Below are 13,270 nucleotides of genomic sequence, written 5' to 3' on the forward strand. Positions count from 1 at the left end.
CTACCTATCTTGTACTTTCGAGTGTTAGAACTGAAAGTCAGAAAGTAATTATGGCGCTTATTAGTGGTTTCCAGGCCCATACTAACTTGCAGGCTGCTCCATCCTCTGTCTGTGGAGATTGTGAACCAAATGGCAGCAGATTTTCAATGAGAAGAACTTGTAGGATTTATGAAGAACAGCAGCACTTAAATCAGCATGGGAGAAATCACTCCTCACCCAAGCACATTGCTTTTCTCTTTATCAGTGCGAGTTTTGTGTCTTGCTTTGGGTGCAGCTCTGCACTGCAGGCACTTGAAAAGAGACACATTGGCTCTAGCGGCATCCACAGGTTGCATGCACATGGTCCTCCACCTACCCTAGTGTCCTGACTGAATTGTGCCTCAGCTGCTCAAGCACGAAGGGAGGTTCTCCTCAGAAGTGTCCACTTTTCCACCATTGTGTTTCCTGTAGAGTCTGCTTCCTTTTGACCAGTATGTTCTCCCAAAGTTTCTGCCTCTGAACGATCCATGCCCAGTCATAGCCTAGGGTTTTGCTGTACTGACCGCAACACTTCACAGTGGAGGATGCTTGCGGGCTCGTTGTTGTGTGTCAGCAGAGACCTCGACAAGCTCTGACTGAGCCGATCACAGCCAACTACACAGCCTGGTTTCTGCAAGAGCCTTTCTCCACCACCGGTGATATCAGCGTCTGTCTTTGTGCCCGGTATTATAGCTGCAGCAGTTATGAAAACATTTCTGGAACCATTTTCTCTGCTTTTAGGCTGACTAGCATTCCCTCGGCAATACTTTCTCGGTGCCAGCGAACGCTGCTGCTGCTGGGTCTGTGCCATCCCTGAAGCACAAACAGCCCAGTGCTGGGGACTGTTGGGCAGGACTTTGGTCTCCAGGCACAGGAGGCTGATCCTGGGGCCTTCTCCTGGGTTCTTCAGAGGGAAACAGCACTTGTCTCGTGAGGGCCAGCACCAGTCCAGACTCTTTCACCTCTCCTACATGGGGGCAAACGCCGTTCGGTTGGGAGAGAGAGAGGCAGCACCGGGTTCTTGTCTGAGTTTAGGAGCCTTAGCAGCACTGTGATCTCAAGCAGAGGCTACTGGTTGAAGAAGTCGGGTTCCCTCATAACCGAACATCAAAGCGAAATTCTGAAGTAGTGGTGTTGAGTCGTGGTCTTCTCCCATATTTCTTATTGGGAAAGACTCTTCTAGTAGCTGAGAGGAACTGCTGGTACTTTAAGTGCTCTTCAGTAGAGGTGTCTGTCTAGAGAGCGGTCTGTGCTTGAGAAAGAGGTATGGATATTGCTACAGCAAGAAAATGCCCTTCTTTATGTGCCTGAGGCAAACAGTTGACCCAAAGGAAAAGAAGCATATTGCCTGGACACCTCAGAGTAGCCCAGCATCTGCCGTGAATCTCCAGGGACACACACTGGAGACCTATGCTGAGTAGTGGGTATACACAAACCTACGTTAAGTGTGAGATATTGGAGCCCAACACTTCTCTTCCCAAATTTCTTTCAGCAATTACCTTACTTATTATTGCCTTTAATGTTCTTATTTCCGAAATGGCCATCCTTACTGAATCTTGTTGCTTAAACAACTCAAACATGAGTGAACAAAATTAAAAGCTTAAGCTACTACATTGTTGCTGTCATTCCACAAATAAAAAGCACCAAAATAAGTACAAGAAAAAGAAGAACATATAAAATGTATAAAATCTCCTTCAACGATGGTACATAAAATATAACTACTCTTCAGACTACCTTTTTTTAGTAGGGGCTCACTGTTGGCACCAACCTTTCACCCCAAAAAGATACCTTCTGTAAATGTACTGTATTGTTTATACAATTTATATGATATCATGTATTGAATAATCTAGAGAGCAGGTGCAGTATAAATCTTTCCAGACCTTGAGGATTACACTAAAATTCTTAATCCTTGACACGAGTTCAGATTGCACCTCGTTTTGTCTTTCCTGGCAGTCAATGTAAGTGCAATAGATATGGATATTTATTCTGGTCTTCATTCCACTAGGAGTGGGTGATTAGAAATAAGAAATATCATTTCTTGCTTCATCAGCTGCATTTGAAACTGATATCTTAGCTATAGAGAGTGCATGCAAGGAAATAGGAATCCCTTAGAAAGGACTTGCTGTCCTGTAACTCCATTAATTTCTAATTTAGTCAGGGTAAAAGCATCCTGAGAACTGCGCAGTGGCATAACTGTCAGCAATAGATTCGATGAAAGCAATAAAACTCTTATTTATAGGGCATTACCCTAGTATCTAGGAGTACTTGGCAAGGCCAGGACCTTGCTGCATGAATGACGAATTTTATGGTAAATTCAAAGCATGATGTTAAAATAGCAACTCTTCTGTAGATACAAGCAGCTAACTTAACAGAGGCATATACAATTGCATTAGCATCATGGAAAGAAGTGAATCAAGTTTCTAAAAAAAGGAAGGTAATGGCACTTTATGTACTACGTACATGAATTAAAGTGACTGTTATTTTTGTCTCAGGAAACACAAGACCCTTGCGTTAATAAAAGATGGTCGTGTTATCGGTGGTATCTGCTTCCGGATGTTCCCTTCCCAAGGATTTACGGAGATTGTTTTCTGTGCTGTGACTTCCAATGAGCAAGTCAAGGTAAAAATAATTCTCTACTAGAGTTTATTAAAGGTATTTGAGTCCCATTCACTACTGCATATGCTCCTAATTTTGTTAGTCACATTGAATATATTGCTGAGTTGCCAAACAGAAACAGAGTTTGAAAGTTACACTGATTCTGAATATAACACAGAAAAACTAAACAAATGTGCCGATTTAGACTCATCAGTCTAAATTATTGCCTCATAATAGTAGGATTACTTGTAATTAATTAAATAAATAAAACCTTTCTCAACACAATAGTGGCCAGTAGTCTCCCATTCTTGGACTATTCGCTCCTCTGTCTCCAGCAGTTGCCTCTCTGCGTAGTGTAACACCTCATGATTGACTGAAATAAGTATTGCTTGTGTGTGACAGTAATTTGTGTTCACTTTGTGGCGTTACATGACTTCAATGAAAATGAGATATATAAAAAAAAATTAGGTATAGTTTTGCATCTTGGAATAAGCACATGGCCTATTCTATACACTCTTTAATGAGTAAATTTCAGAAAGTGTTCTCTGAGTGTTGAGAATTAGCAGCTGTGCTGGAAGAATATAGAGCACTATGAATACAGGAGATTCCTCCCGCTTTCCCAGGGACTGCAGGTAGATCTAACTATGACCATTTGATTCAGGATTTTGCCTTTAGATGGTGCTGTAGCTTTATGTTTTTCAGTTGAAACTGTTAGAACTGAGATGTGGGTTAATTCAGAGTTTGTAGCAGTTGAACCTGCAGAAATTGTGTGCCCTGTTTGGAAGGGAAGAGCTCTGGGTATGGAAGGGTTATACAGTAGGATTGAAAGCCTGTGACAACTGTTAGTAGTTGGGTTATATTTGATTTTATTCAACTCTGGTGTTAGAGAGGAACATTCCCCTGCACTTAGCAGTGACCTGTCATAAAAGTATCCAAAGTGTTTTAGCAAATGCAAACAATAACGGAATATGCTTAAGTTATGTCTATTCTAAGCTTGACTAATTCATAGAAGGTGTTTTCATTCTACTAAAACAACCAACTGCACTACACAAGTTAGACTGCCAAAGGTACATTGTGATTCTCTAGGAATAACCTTTCAGAATGTAATAGAGCAAATAAATCTGACCCATCAGAGTGCCTCCTAGGTTGTATACGCACACATAACGCACAATTTCTTCTGTTACCCTCTGGGCGCCTCACTGTATCAGTTGACTATTTCTGAAAATTTGCCTTCCCACATTCCTGTCTGAGTAAGGTGACCCCTACCAGCAGTTAACTGAGAAAAACTAAATGTTCACACATGGGTGAACTGCCTACTCTTGGGAAAAATAAATACCTATTTTAATTCAATTTGAGGTTGGAGTAAGAAATATGGGTACTGTTTTCCTTCATATGTGATATTTAAAAGTTGGATTGTTTTTGAGATAGTTTGATCCCATGTTACAAAATTATTTTACATTTTCCTGTACATGGCTTAGTTTCCTTTTGGCAAGCGTTTGTGAGAATGAATAAATCCTGTGATGGTTATAAAAATAATAGGTCAGCAGAAAATGTTTGAAGTAATTGTCATCCTAATTGCTGGCATTTCTTTGAGACACAAAGTTGACATTTTTTTGTCAGAGATTAGATGCTTTGGAATTACTGGAATGAATTGCAATGTTTCAGGCGTAAATAAAATGTCAGTCTCTCATATGCTGTTCCTTTCACCCTGCTGATGAGAAGGGAAGTGAGGAGCTTGGCTAGCTGATGTACTGCTAGCTTGCATTTAAGGAAAACATTTTTCATTAAAAATTTTGGTTCAGAGTTTTTGTCCTCTTCAAAGAATTTGAGAACTCAAATTTGCAATTAGAAAGTCTCTTCATTATCTTGAGTACTTTTGAGTTCTAAGAAATGCTGTACCACTTAACCAATCGTCAGTTGTCAAACCACTTCTTTGTATTTGATGCCGTGCATGATGTGTGCCACTTTAACAAGTGAACATATGGCTTTAAGAGCTTCCTCAAATTCAGAGGTACTTACTATTACACATATGAGCTCTTAATTTTGAATATGGGATCTGAATACCAGATGCTCCAAACACTAGCCAGAAAGGAAAGACTACTGCACAAATTTTGTACCTAGATTAGTAGGATTTTAAAGAAAATGTGTCACTACTAAATTTTTTGTATTGAGCTTCAGCACTTACCTAACTTGCTTTTATCTGGCTATTTCCATGTTTGGTGCTATTAAATTGTGAATTAAATCAGAAGTATATACTTTCTAATTTATTTTTCTGGCTTATGTACATATGTAAAAATTTCCCCAGTTTTCAAGAACAGAGTACCCAAAACGATTCCATGTATATTTCTGTAAGTATCCAGTTAGTCTCCATGATGTTAAAATCGGAACATATGCAGGAACAACACATTATTATGAGCTTTCCTGTCTATTTTACATTTCTTCATCTCACAGCAGAAGGAGAAGACTAGCTTACTTGGAAATGTGAATAGATGGAACCTTTTGTTTACTTTGGGGTTGAATGAAAATGGAAATTATTCCTGTGTGCAGTCAGAAGGCATAGCTATTTATTCGATTGTGGACTGAATAATTTTCTGCTGCTTATTATGGTAATAACTGTTTCACTATTCTCTTTTATGCCCTATGATAAGTTCAGATTATAAATCCTTTGAGGCAGAGGCTGTTTCTGCTACAGGTGCACAGAACACAATAAAACAGAGATCTCATCTCAGAACGGGTTCCTCTAGAAGGAGTCATTTCAGTATTCCTACTGCTTTGCAGTTTAGAAGTGAAATGGCTAAGAAAGGACGCCCTATTATTACAAAAGATGTAGTTTTGTTATTAGTCAAATATGTGACTATTAATAGTTGATATCTAACTTAAAAGGAAAAAAAAAATGTGTGCACCTTGAATTACAACTTCCAAGACAATGTACCTCTTTAGAGCTACACTTTAGACTAGAGAGAGTCTAGGTTTTGGTCTCTTTTAGATTAAAAGTGAATCAGATGCTAGAAGCTGTGATATTTTGTGTTGCCTGCTGGGTCACAAAGATATCCTTACAAAGCTGAAAACGTTTTGAACTTGCGTACGCCTCACCAAGTTAGTTATGAGAAAATCTTTAAAACTGGTTCTAGAGGAAAGACTGCATTTTGAAAAACAGTCTGTGATAACCCTCAGTCCACAGTTTCTAGTATGTGCAGTCCCCAAAGGCTTTGTAATGGCTTTTTCCTCATACGTTTCACACAGGGTTATGGGACTCACCTAATGAACCATCTGAAGGAGTACCACATCAAACATAACATTCTCAACTTTCTTACGTATGCAGATGAATATGCTATCGGCTACTTCAAAAAACAAGTAAGTCAATGTAAGAAATTACTTGGTGCAAGAAGTTAACATCTAGCAGTAATGAACTGAACAACTAGATGTGACAAAGTAGTTGGATAAAATGCGTAATGCGAAATGCACATCTTGTGTAATGATAATGGCTTATAATGCATTTTACTTTGACGGAATCATCTGAATATAGGTGCACGGTATAGCCTATAACTTGTCACCTCTAAAAACCAGTCGAATATGGGTTGGCTGTTTCTTCGTTCATTCAATTCCTTCACTGATTCTATAAGACATGTAAAGAAGGACAAGACATACCTGTGGCAGACTAGAACTTACCTGACCGTGCTCACAGCTCCTCCTGATTTGAAGCATGAGGTTCAAGTTCAGGAAAGATTGCAATGTCTAATCTGTCAAAACAGATTTGATAGATTAAACAGGTGTCCACTATCTGGTCAGACAATAGAGTGAAGATGGAGTCAACAGACACAAGTTGGATCGTGGGAAATTGCAACTAGATAGAAGGAAATTTTTTTTTTCCCTGCCTGTTCTAAGGGTGGTGAAATACTGGAAAATGTTGCCCCCAGAGGTTGTGGAATCTCTGTCCTTGGCAGTCTTCAAGACTGGACGTGGCCTTGAGCAACCAGATCTGATGAGACCTGCTCTGAACAGAGATGGGGCTAGATGACCTCCTTAAGTCCCTTCCAACCTTAGCTGTTCTATGATTCTGTATATAAAACCGATACAATTTGCTCTTCACACGTTCAAAATGCATAAAAGCTGGGCTTGTGATACTGCTATCAGGTCTGTGCAGACAGACCCTTTTCACGTCTGAAATGTCCCTTCCCCAATTTGAAGGTGCTCAGTGTACTCTCCATGTAAGTCTGAAGCCTTTGGTGATGAATTGTGGGGCGGAAGTCCTGGTTGGATTCCTGATTTTTACTGAGGTTTCATAGATACCACTGTAACAGAAGAATAAAATGCAGCCAAAGTGAGAGTCCTACACTGCTTTTTATTGTCTTGGTTAATTCTTTTGTGGGTTTGTTTTTCAATTAACTTTTGAACTGTATGAAGGCTCTAGTATAACTTTGGAACTTTTAATAGGATTTGTTATCTTATTTTTTCACTTGAAATACAAAAGCAAAAAAAAAAATCATTGTTTTTTCTGGCTATAAAATTACTGTCATCTCATCGACTTCAACAGCAACTTCCCTTGACTAATAACTACAGGACTGGCATCCTTTAATATTAAAATAGCAAATTTTTGGAAAAATCCAGGAAATTTGTCCACAGTAAAAATCTTTTCATCCATCTCTTCATCTCCCCTATCTCGCTTCTTTTCCTATACATATAAGCAATTAACTATTGTATCAAGTGACTCCCATGAGAAGGTGTTTGCAACACTATGAACCATGGTCTGTAATTCTTTCCGTTGTGTTGTCTGTATTTTAACATTATGATGAATTTGGTTCTAAATCATCATAGCATTTCAGTTAAAAAAAAAAGTAAAAGAAAAATGGCATCATGACAACTTGAGTTTTTTTCTTCTTCAGGGTTTCTCCAAAGATATTAAAGTACCAAAAGCAAAATATGTTGGCTACATCAAGGATTATGAGGGTGCCACATTAATGGGATGTGAATTAAATCCAAGGATCCCCTACACGGAATTTTCTGTCATCATTAAAAAGCAAAAAGAGGTAAAGGCTGAAATGAAACATTGAACATTATAATCCGTTCAGATGTTTAGAAACAATTCAGTCACTGCCAGGTTAGCTCTCTTCTTTGCTTTGGTGCTTGAAACATTGCAATGTATACTTTTATTAGTTAGAATAATTCTTTCATTCAAGTCCCAGTGCCAGACTTTTGCAGTTGAAGCATTAAATTAAATAATCGTAAATTAACTTTACGATAACAGAAGTGTTGAAAAGTACTGATCTTTTGAGGAGTATTTCATAGCTAAATTTTGTCATAGACGGTAACTAAACAAAATCTTGTGAGATTGGTTTGTTCTGCAGCTTTGTCAATTTTTTTCTTTTTTTCCCCCAATGACAGTAGTGTTCGTTTGAGTGACTTTTGAATGGAGTGTTTGTACTGCAGAATGGAGTGTTTGTACTGCATGTCCTGTATTTTACTTGAAAGAAAGAGGATTATTTTTTCTGCCACTGTTTTAATATACAAATCAAGGGTGGGCTGTCTTAAATTCCAGGCTGTCCCTCTTTGGAATTTATGTGGGATGTTCTTTATTTAGTCCATAATAATATTCCATATAATAAGGCAGTTTATTAGCAAAATAATTAAGATGTTTCCAGTTGTGTTTAAATACCTTCCTGGGTTTTTAAAGAAACACAAATTACAAGGATAATTTGTTCTTTCAAGGTTGGTCAAATATCATGACTTTTTATTTTGTTAAAATGCTTCTTTGTGGAACAATCATTTTCCTTGCAATAGAACTATTTGGCCCATGCTTGCAGAAAGAAGGACAATCCTGAGTGCTATACATTTAGTTTACAAGGTTTCTTAACTTCACTCATTGGGAAAGTTTTCATACATCCATACAACATAGATCATAATTTTTTCCCTCTCATGTCTGCTTGGTTGGGTTACTCTTCAGATCCCAGTCTACTGCTGGACATAGCACCTTCCCCTCAGGGATGGGATGTTGTCAGGGTGGGCAGATAGCGGACATGTCTCTTGTAGCCTGTTACATCTCAGGCATGCTTAACTGCAGTAATACAGTTCCAGGCCCAAACCATCAGCATGTCACTCCCAAAAACTTAAGGTAGTTTTTAAGATTTTGGCTCTGGAACTGCTTTATTAGCACATGTTATTTTGCATTCTTCACTCTCTCATTTGGTAGGATGTCCATATTGTTCCAAAGCACTTGGAGACAGTCCACTTGGAGATAAAGTGCCTTGGTCCTCCAGACATCTCATGTCTACCATTATTAGAAAGAAAGCTGTTGTTATACACTGATCTATGCTGTTGTATCTTTTCTGAGAATAAATATTTACACCTTTGGAAGTGCATCTTAGGATTGCCTGTTTGACACTCAAAACACAGATCAGGCTTTTTATTCTCCCTGTTCCAAGGAAATTTAGAAATAGCCCTCACAGTCTGCAGCTTTATGAAGAACGTTCACTTGTCTGCTCAAATCAAAAGCAATGAAGATGATACCTGGACATAAGTAGAATTTTGAATGTTGACAGTATGGATTGCATACTGATTTGGTTTGCTGCTGGTATTGGCCAGTACATTGGCATCAGACTTTTCTAGTCCTGTCCTTTTAGAAGTGAAGCTTTTCATAGGATGTAAGCTTTTATTTAAAGAATTAGAGTATTTGCCTATGGCTGCTAACACCATGTCACCTGACACTGGGTAACGGTCACAGACCACCATTTGTGAATTTGCACTGCCTGATTTGAAGCTCATTTACAGTCATCCTGAAAAATATGAAAAATCCCTTTATGCAAAGCTTCGTGACCCGCTGACTTGTGAGTAATCAGTGTTACTGACTGAACAGCTTGTGTTAATCAGGAAGAGCCACTAATTCCTAAATTGTAAGAAGGGTTTAAGGCGGATTTAACAATTAGTTTCAAAATATTTTGACGTTACGCTGGAATCTGGCCATGGTGGTGTTGTATACTGTATTTCTCTTAACATTTGCAACCTCTATTGAAAGTCTGATTTTTTTCTTTTCCTCTTCTTTGAGAGAAAATACTATGTGTGGGGGAGTGAAGGTCCTTAAAAATAAAAGTATGTCCATCTTTATTATTTCCAAGGAAAATGGTCTCACAAACTGTGCTGGTCTGAGTGGCTGTGCATTTGTTTACTCCCAGTTATGAAGTAAGCCATTTTGCAAGTGATATATTCAGGACACACAAAGCTTAGGTAAATGTCTAAGTGTGTATCAAGAGCACCAGAGCAAATTACTTAGAATTGAGGTAATGAGGTTGCAAAGCAGAACAGAGTGTACCTCAGAATTGGGAAAGCCTATTCTGGCATTTACAAGCAGAACAGAATATTGGTTCCAAAGAGCGGCATCATTCTGACTTCCTCGAAAGAGTAAGAGTATCTCTGACTGTTATCTAAGCAACTCCTACAATTATATGGAGACTTTGAAGTGAACAGGTATTTCTAAAATTTTGGAATATGAACATATATGTGTTTTGAAATTTGTGCATTCAATATGTGCCTTGAAATTTGTGCATTCAATATGTGCCTTGAAATTTCTGACCAGGCTGTGCTGAAGCAGTTCAGAAGCACCAGCTGTTAGAATTAGAGCCAGTTCCCAAATCTGCTTCCAGGAAATTTCCTTCCTTACCTCTGCTGCCACCTTCCCAGGAGCTGTGCTGCTTGTGATCAATACAGCAAGCAATGACTCCTTTTCTTCCAGATTTGTGCCTAAATAGGCAGCTGAGATGCTTGGTAGCCTCATTTGCAGAATCAGTGAACCAGATAGCTCACCCCTGTTAGCAGCTTTAGGGGATCTATAAGGACCATAAGATTAGGAAGCGAGAGTGTTTCTGATCATCACAGCTTTGCATTAATCCTTTGGGTTACTTTTGAGCAAATTAATTATTTTTTGTTTTCTCTCCTGCTTTATTACAGATCATTAAAAAGCTCATAGAAAGGAAACAAGCTCAGATACGAAAAGTTTATCCTGGCCTTTCTTGCTTCAAAGATGGAGTACGGCAGATTCCTATAGAAAGCATTCCTGGAATTAGTATGTATCATCCTGTTTTAATGTAGAACACAAGCAGAACAGCCCAAGAAAGGTCCAAGACTAGAAATACTAGTGTAGTCACGTATTTCTTTTTGATTAAAATGTAATTGTTTTGGTCTGTTGATTTGATTTCTATGAAGATTGTTGTTTTTCCAGTACAATTGCTGTCTTTGAGACTTCCCCAAGGCATCCCAGGCTGATGCTCTTTTATGTACTTGTGTGTAATTTTATTTATGTGATCCCTCTTTGATTTGTATCTCAGTGTAGTCAGCAATTTCCCTTTGGCAGCACTGTTACGCACTGCAGTCCTGTACAAGGATTTGTTCTGTGCTAAACATGGACTTACAGGACAAAACAGAATTAGAATATTTAAGTATCATCTTTTGGGGGATTTTTTTCTACTGTGCTTTTCTGCAATTTATTCTCTGTCCCTAGGGAATCAAATTGGATAACTTTGACATCATTATACTTTACAGAGGTTGTGGTAAAATATGCATTGAATTATTGAAAAAATGTGTGTTTCATGTAGGAATATTTTAGAATCTTTTCAGCAGTTTGGAGGAAGAGACATGTAGGAAATTGAATGGGTCTGTAGGCTAGATGGTTGTGTTATTTATTAGGAGTAGCTTTTATTAAAACAAACCCATTTTACTGCAGCAGTGCTGAAATGGCTTATCTTTTTAGAGTTGCAATAACTCAGTTAATGTTTAGACCTACTGTAGCTCTCATGTAATCTCTCATGTTGTTGGTGTATAGGAGAGACTGGCTGGAAACCAAGCGGAAAAGAAAGAGGGTAAGTGCTGCACAAAGTAAAATGATGAAGCAGTTTGGAGATTCCTTTGAGAAAAGTCTTTAAATAATGTCGTTTGATATTTCCTTCCATCCATTGGAAAATAGATAAATAATCTGCAAGGGATGAGTTCTTAAGTGGGTTTGGTTGTTTTTTTTTTTTTGGGGGGGTGGGGGTGGGGTGTTGGGTTTTGTTGATTTTTTTTTTTGTTTGTTTGTTTGTTTTTAATTTTATTTCTTCCATAAAATGCTTGAAACTTTGGGGTTGATTTTAGGTAAGATGCATGTCATAGTAATGAAGATAGGGATTCAAGCTAATCTTTTTGTATTCATATTTTCTTTCAAGTAAGGAGCCCAAGGATCCAGATCAACTTTACAGCACATTAAAAACCATCCTGCAGCAGGTGAAGGTGAGTGCTAGTTCTAGTTTACCTTCTGTAAAGATTTTTAAATGATTTCCAATATAGAGTTTCCATATTAGATACCTTACTTTTTTCTTTATCAAAGAGCCATCAAAGCGCTTGGCCCTTCATGGAACCTGTGAAGAGAACAGAAGCTCCTGGATATTATGAAGTTATAAGGTTTCCCATGGGTAATGCCATTAACATTTTTTAAGTATAGAGTTTAAAAATCTTTATAGCTGGAGACATAGCAGATAAATTGTAATCTGATTGTTTTATGTTAAAAGATATATATTACTTGCAGCTGAATAGCTTGCAGCTCTGAAGTGCCAAGAGTACAATGCTGTCGTTTGAAATTTATGACTGCTTTGTGACCTTTGTGAGGCATTTGTAGTGTACACATGTGAAATCTTCGTATGCCCTAGAGAGCCCTAGCAAGCTCTTAAATGGTGCAGTCAGCTAGAAACTTTTGGGACTGAGCTGATTTATGCGAGTTGTACGAATATGTTCTTTATGTGGTAACTGGTCATTGCAGATCCTACTGGTATGTTCAAAAATCTCAAGGCAAACTTTCAGGAACACCTGAGCATTTGAATTGCTTTGAAAAACAGATTTAAGCTTTCTAAATCACATGGAGAAAACCTTTTCAAAAGTACCAGGGTTTTCTAATTAAGTCTTAACAGTTTGCCCCAATTTAAGTTTAGGAAAATGCTTCATGCAACTGATTGTAAGACAATTTTATCTGTGTATTTTAGATCTGCCAAAGTTGTCCGAGGTGTTTTTTTTATTTATTTATTTTTATTTTTAAATCATGCAGCTATTGTTTATGCAGGATTACTTGCAAAGGGAAGTAGGCAACTGCTAATAACATTTTTCTTTGCTTTTGACTGCTGGGTCATAAAATTTCAATGATGATTCAGTGCTGTTCTAAACAGATGCTTGTTTTGATTTGTATTGCAGCAGATTTAAAACTGAATCCTGCTCCTCCTTCATTGTTTATGCAGTACTCACTCCATCTTTCTGATTACAGTTTCTGTACCTTGTGTTTCATTCTCTCTAATAACAAGTTCATTGCAGGCTACTATCAATCAGTTTCTCGGAGAATGGAAGTGTTTGTTCATGTTGCTTTGCATAGGCTCCTGGCCTGTGTATACCAGTTTGGCTTAATGATTTTTTATATTCAACTTATCATTTCCAAGTTGCAAATGTACGTGTACTTTATAAAACAGCAACCACCTTCCTGTATCCCTGACACAAATGTGTTTTCTAGCAATGAAGAAAAAGAATGTTGATACCCTCCTGTGGCAGAGTTTTCTCTGCCTGCTTTTCTGAGCAGAGGCTAGATCTAGTTGGCTGTTTAATCTGAACAGTGGTTACAAAGAATTTACTGCCTGGGTTGGCAAACCCAAAGCAG

General features: G+C 38.1%; 1 protein-coding gene across 1 annotated transcript in view; it reads left to right on the forward strand.

Moving 5' to 3' along the window:
* The first annotated feature begins 989 nt into the window (after positions 1-989).
* LOC104073835 (histone acetyltransferase KAT2B) overlaps positions 990-13,270 on the forward strand; it is a 14,730-nt gene continuing 2,449 nt past the window's right edge. Inside the window, exons 1-8 of the mRNA XM_009573760.1 lie at positions 990-1,009; positions 2,490-2,637; positions 5,857-5,967; positions 7,497-7,640; positions 10,552-10,666; positions 11,423-11,459; positions 11,802-11,865; positions 11,963-12,047. Of these exons, the coding sequence (XP_009572055.1) occupies positions 990-1,009; positions 2,490-2,637; positions 5,857-5,967; positions 7,497-7,640; positions 10,552-10,666; positions 11,423-11,459; positions 11,802-11,865; positions 11,963-12,047 (724 nt within the window). The remainder of the gene's footprint in view (positions 1,010-2,489; positions 2,638-5,856; positions 5,968-7,496; positions 7,641-10,551; positions 10,667-11,422; positions 11,460-11,801; positions 11,866-11,962; positions 12,048-13,270) is intronic.

This window comes from Fulmarus glacialis, unplaced genomic scaffold (assembly GCF_000690835.1).
Source record: "Fulmarus glacialis isolate BGI_N327 unplaced genomic scaffold, ASM69083v1 scaffold7913, whole genome shotgun sequence".
NCBI lineage: Eukaryota > Metazoa > Chordata > Aves > Procellariiformes > Procellariidae > Fulmarus > Fulmarus glacialis.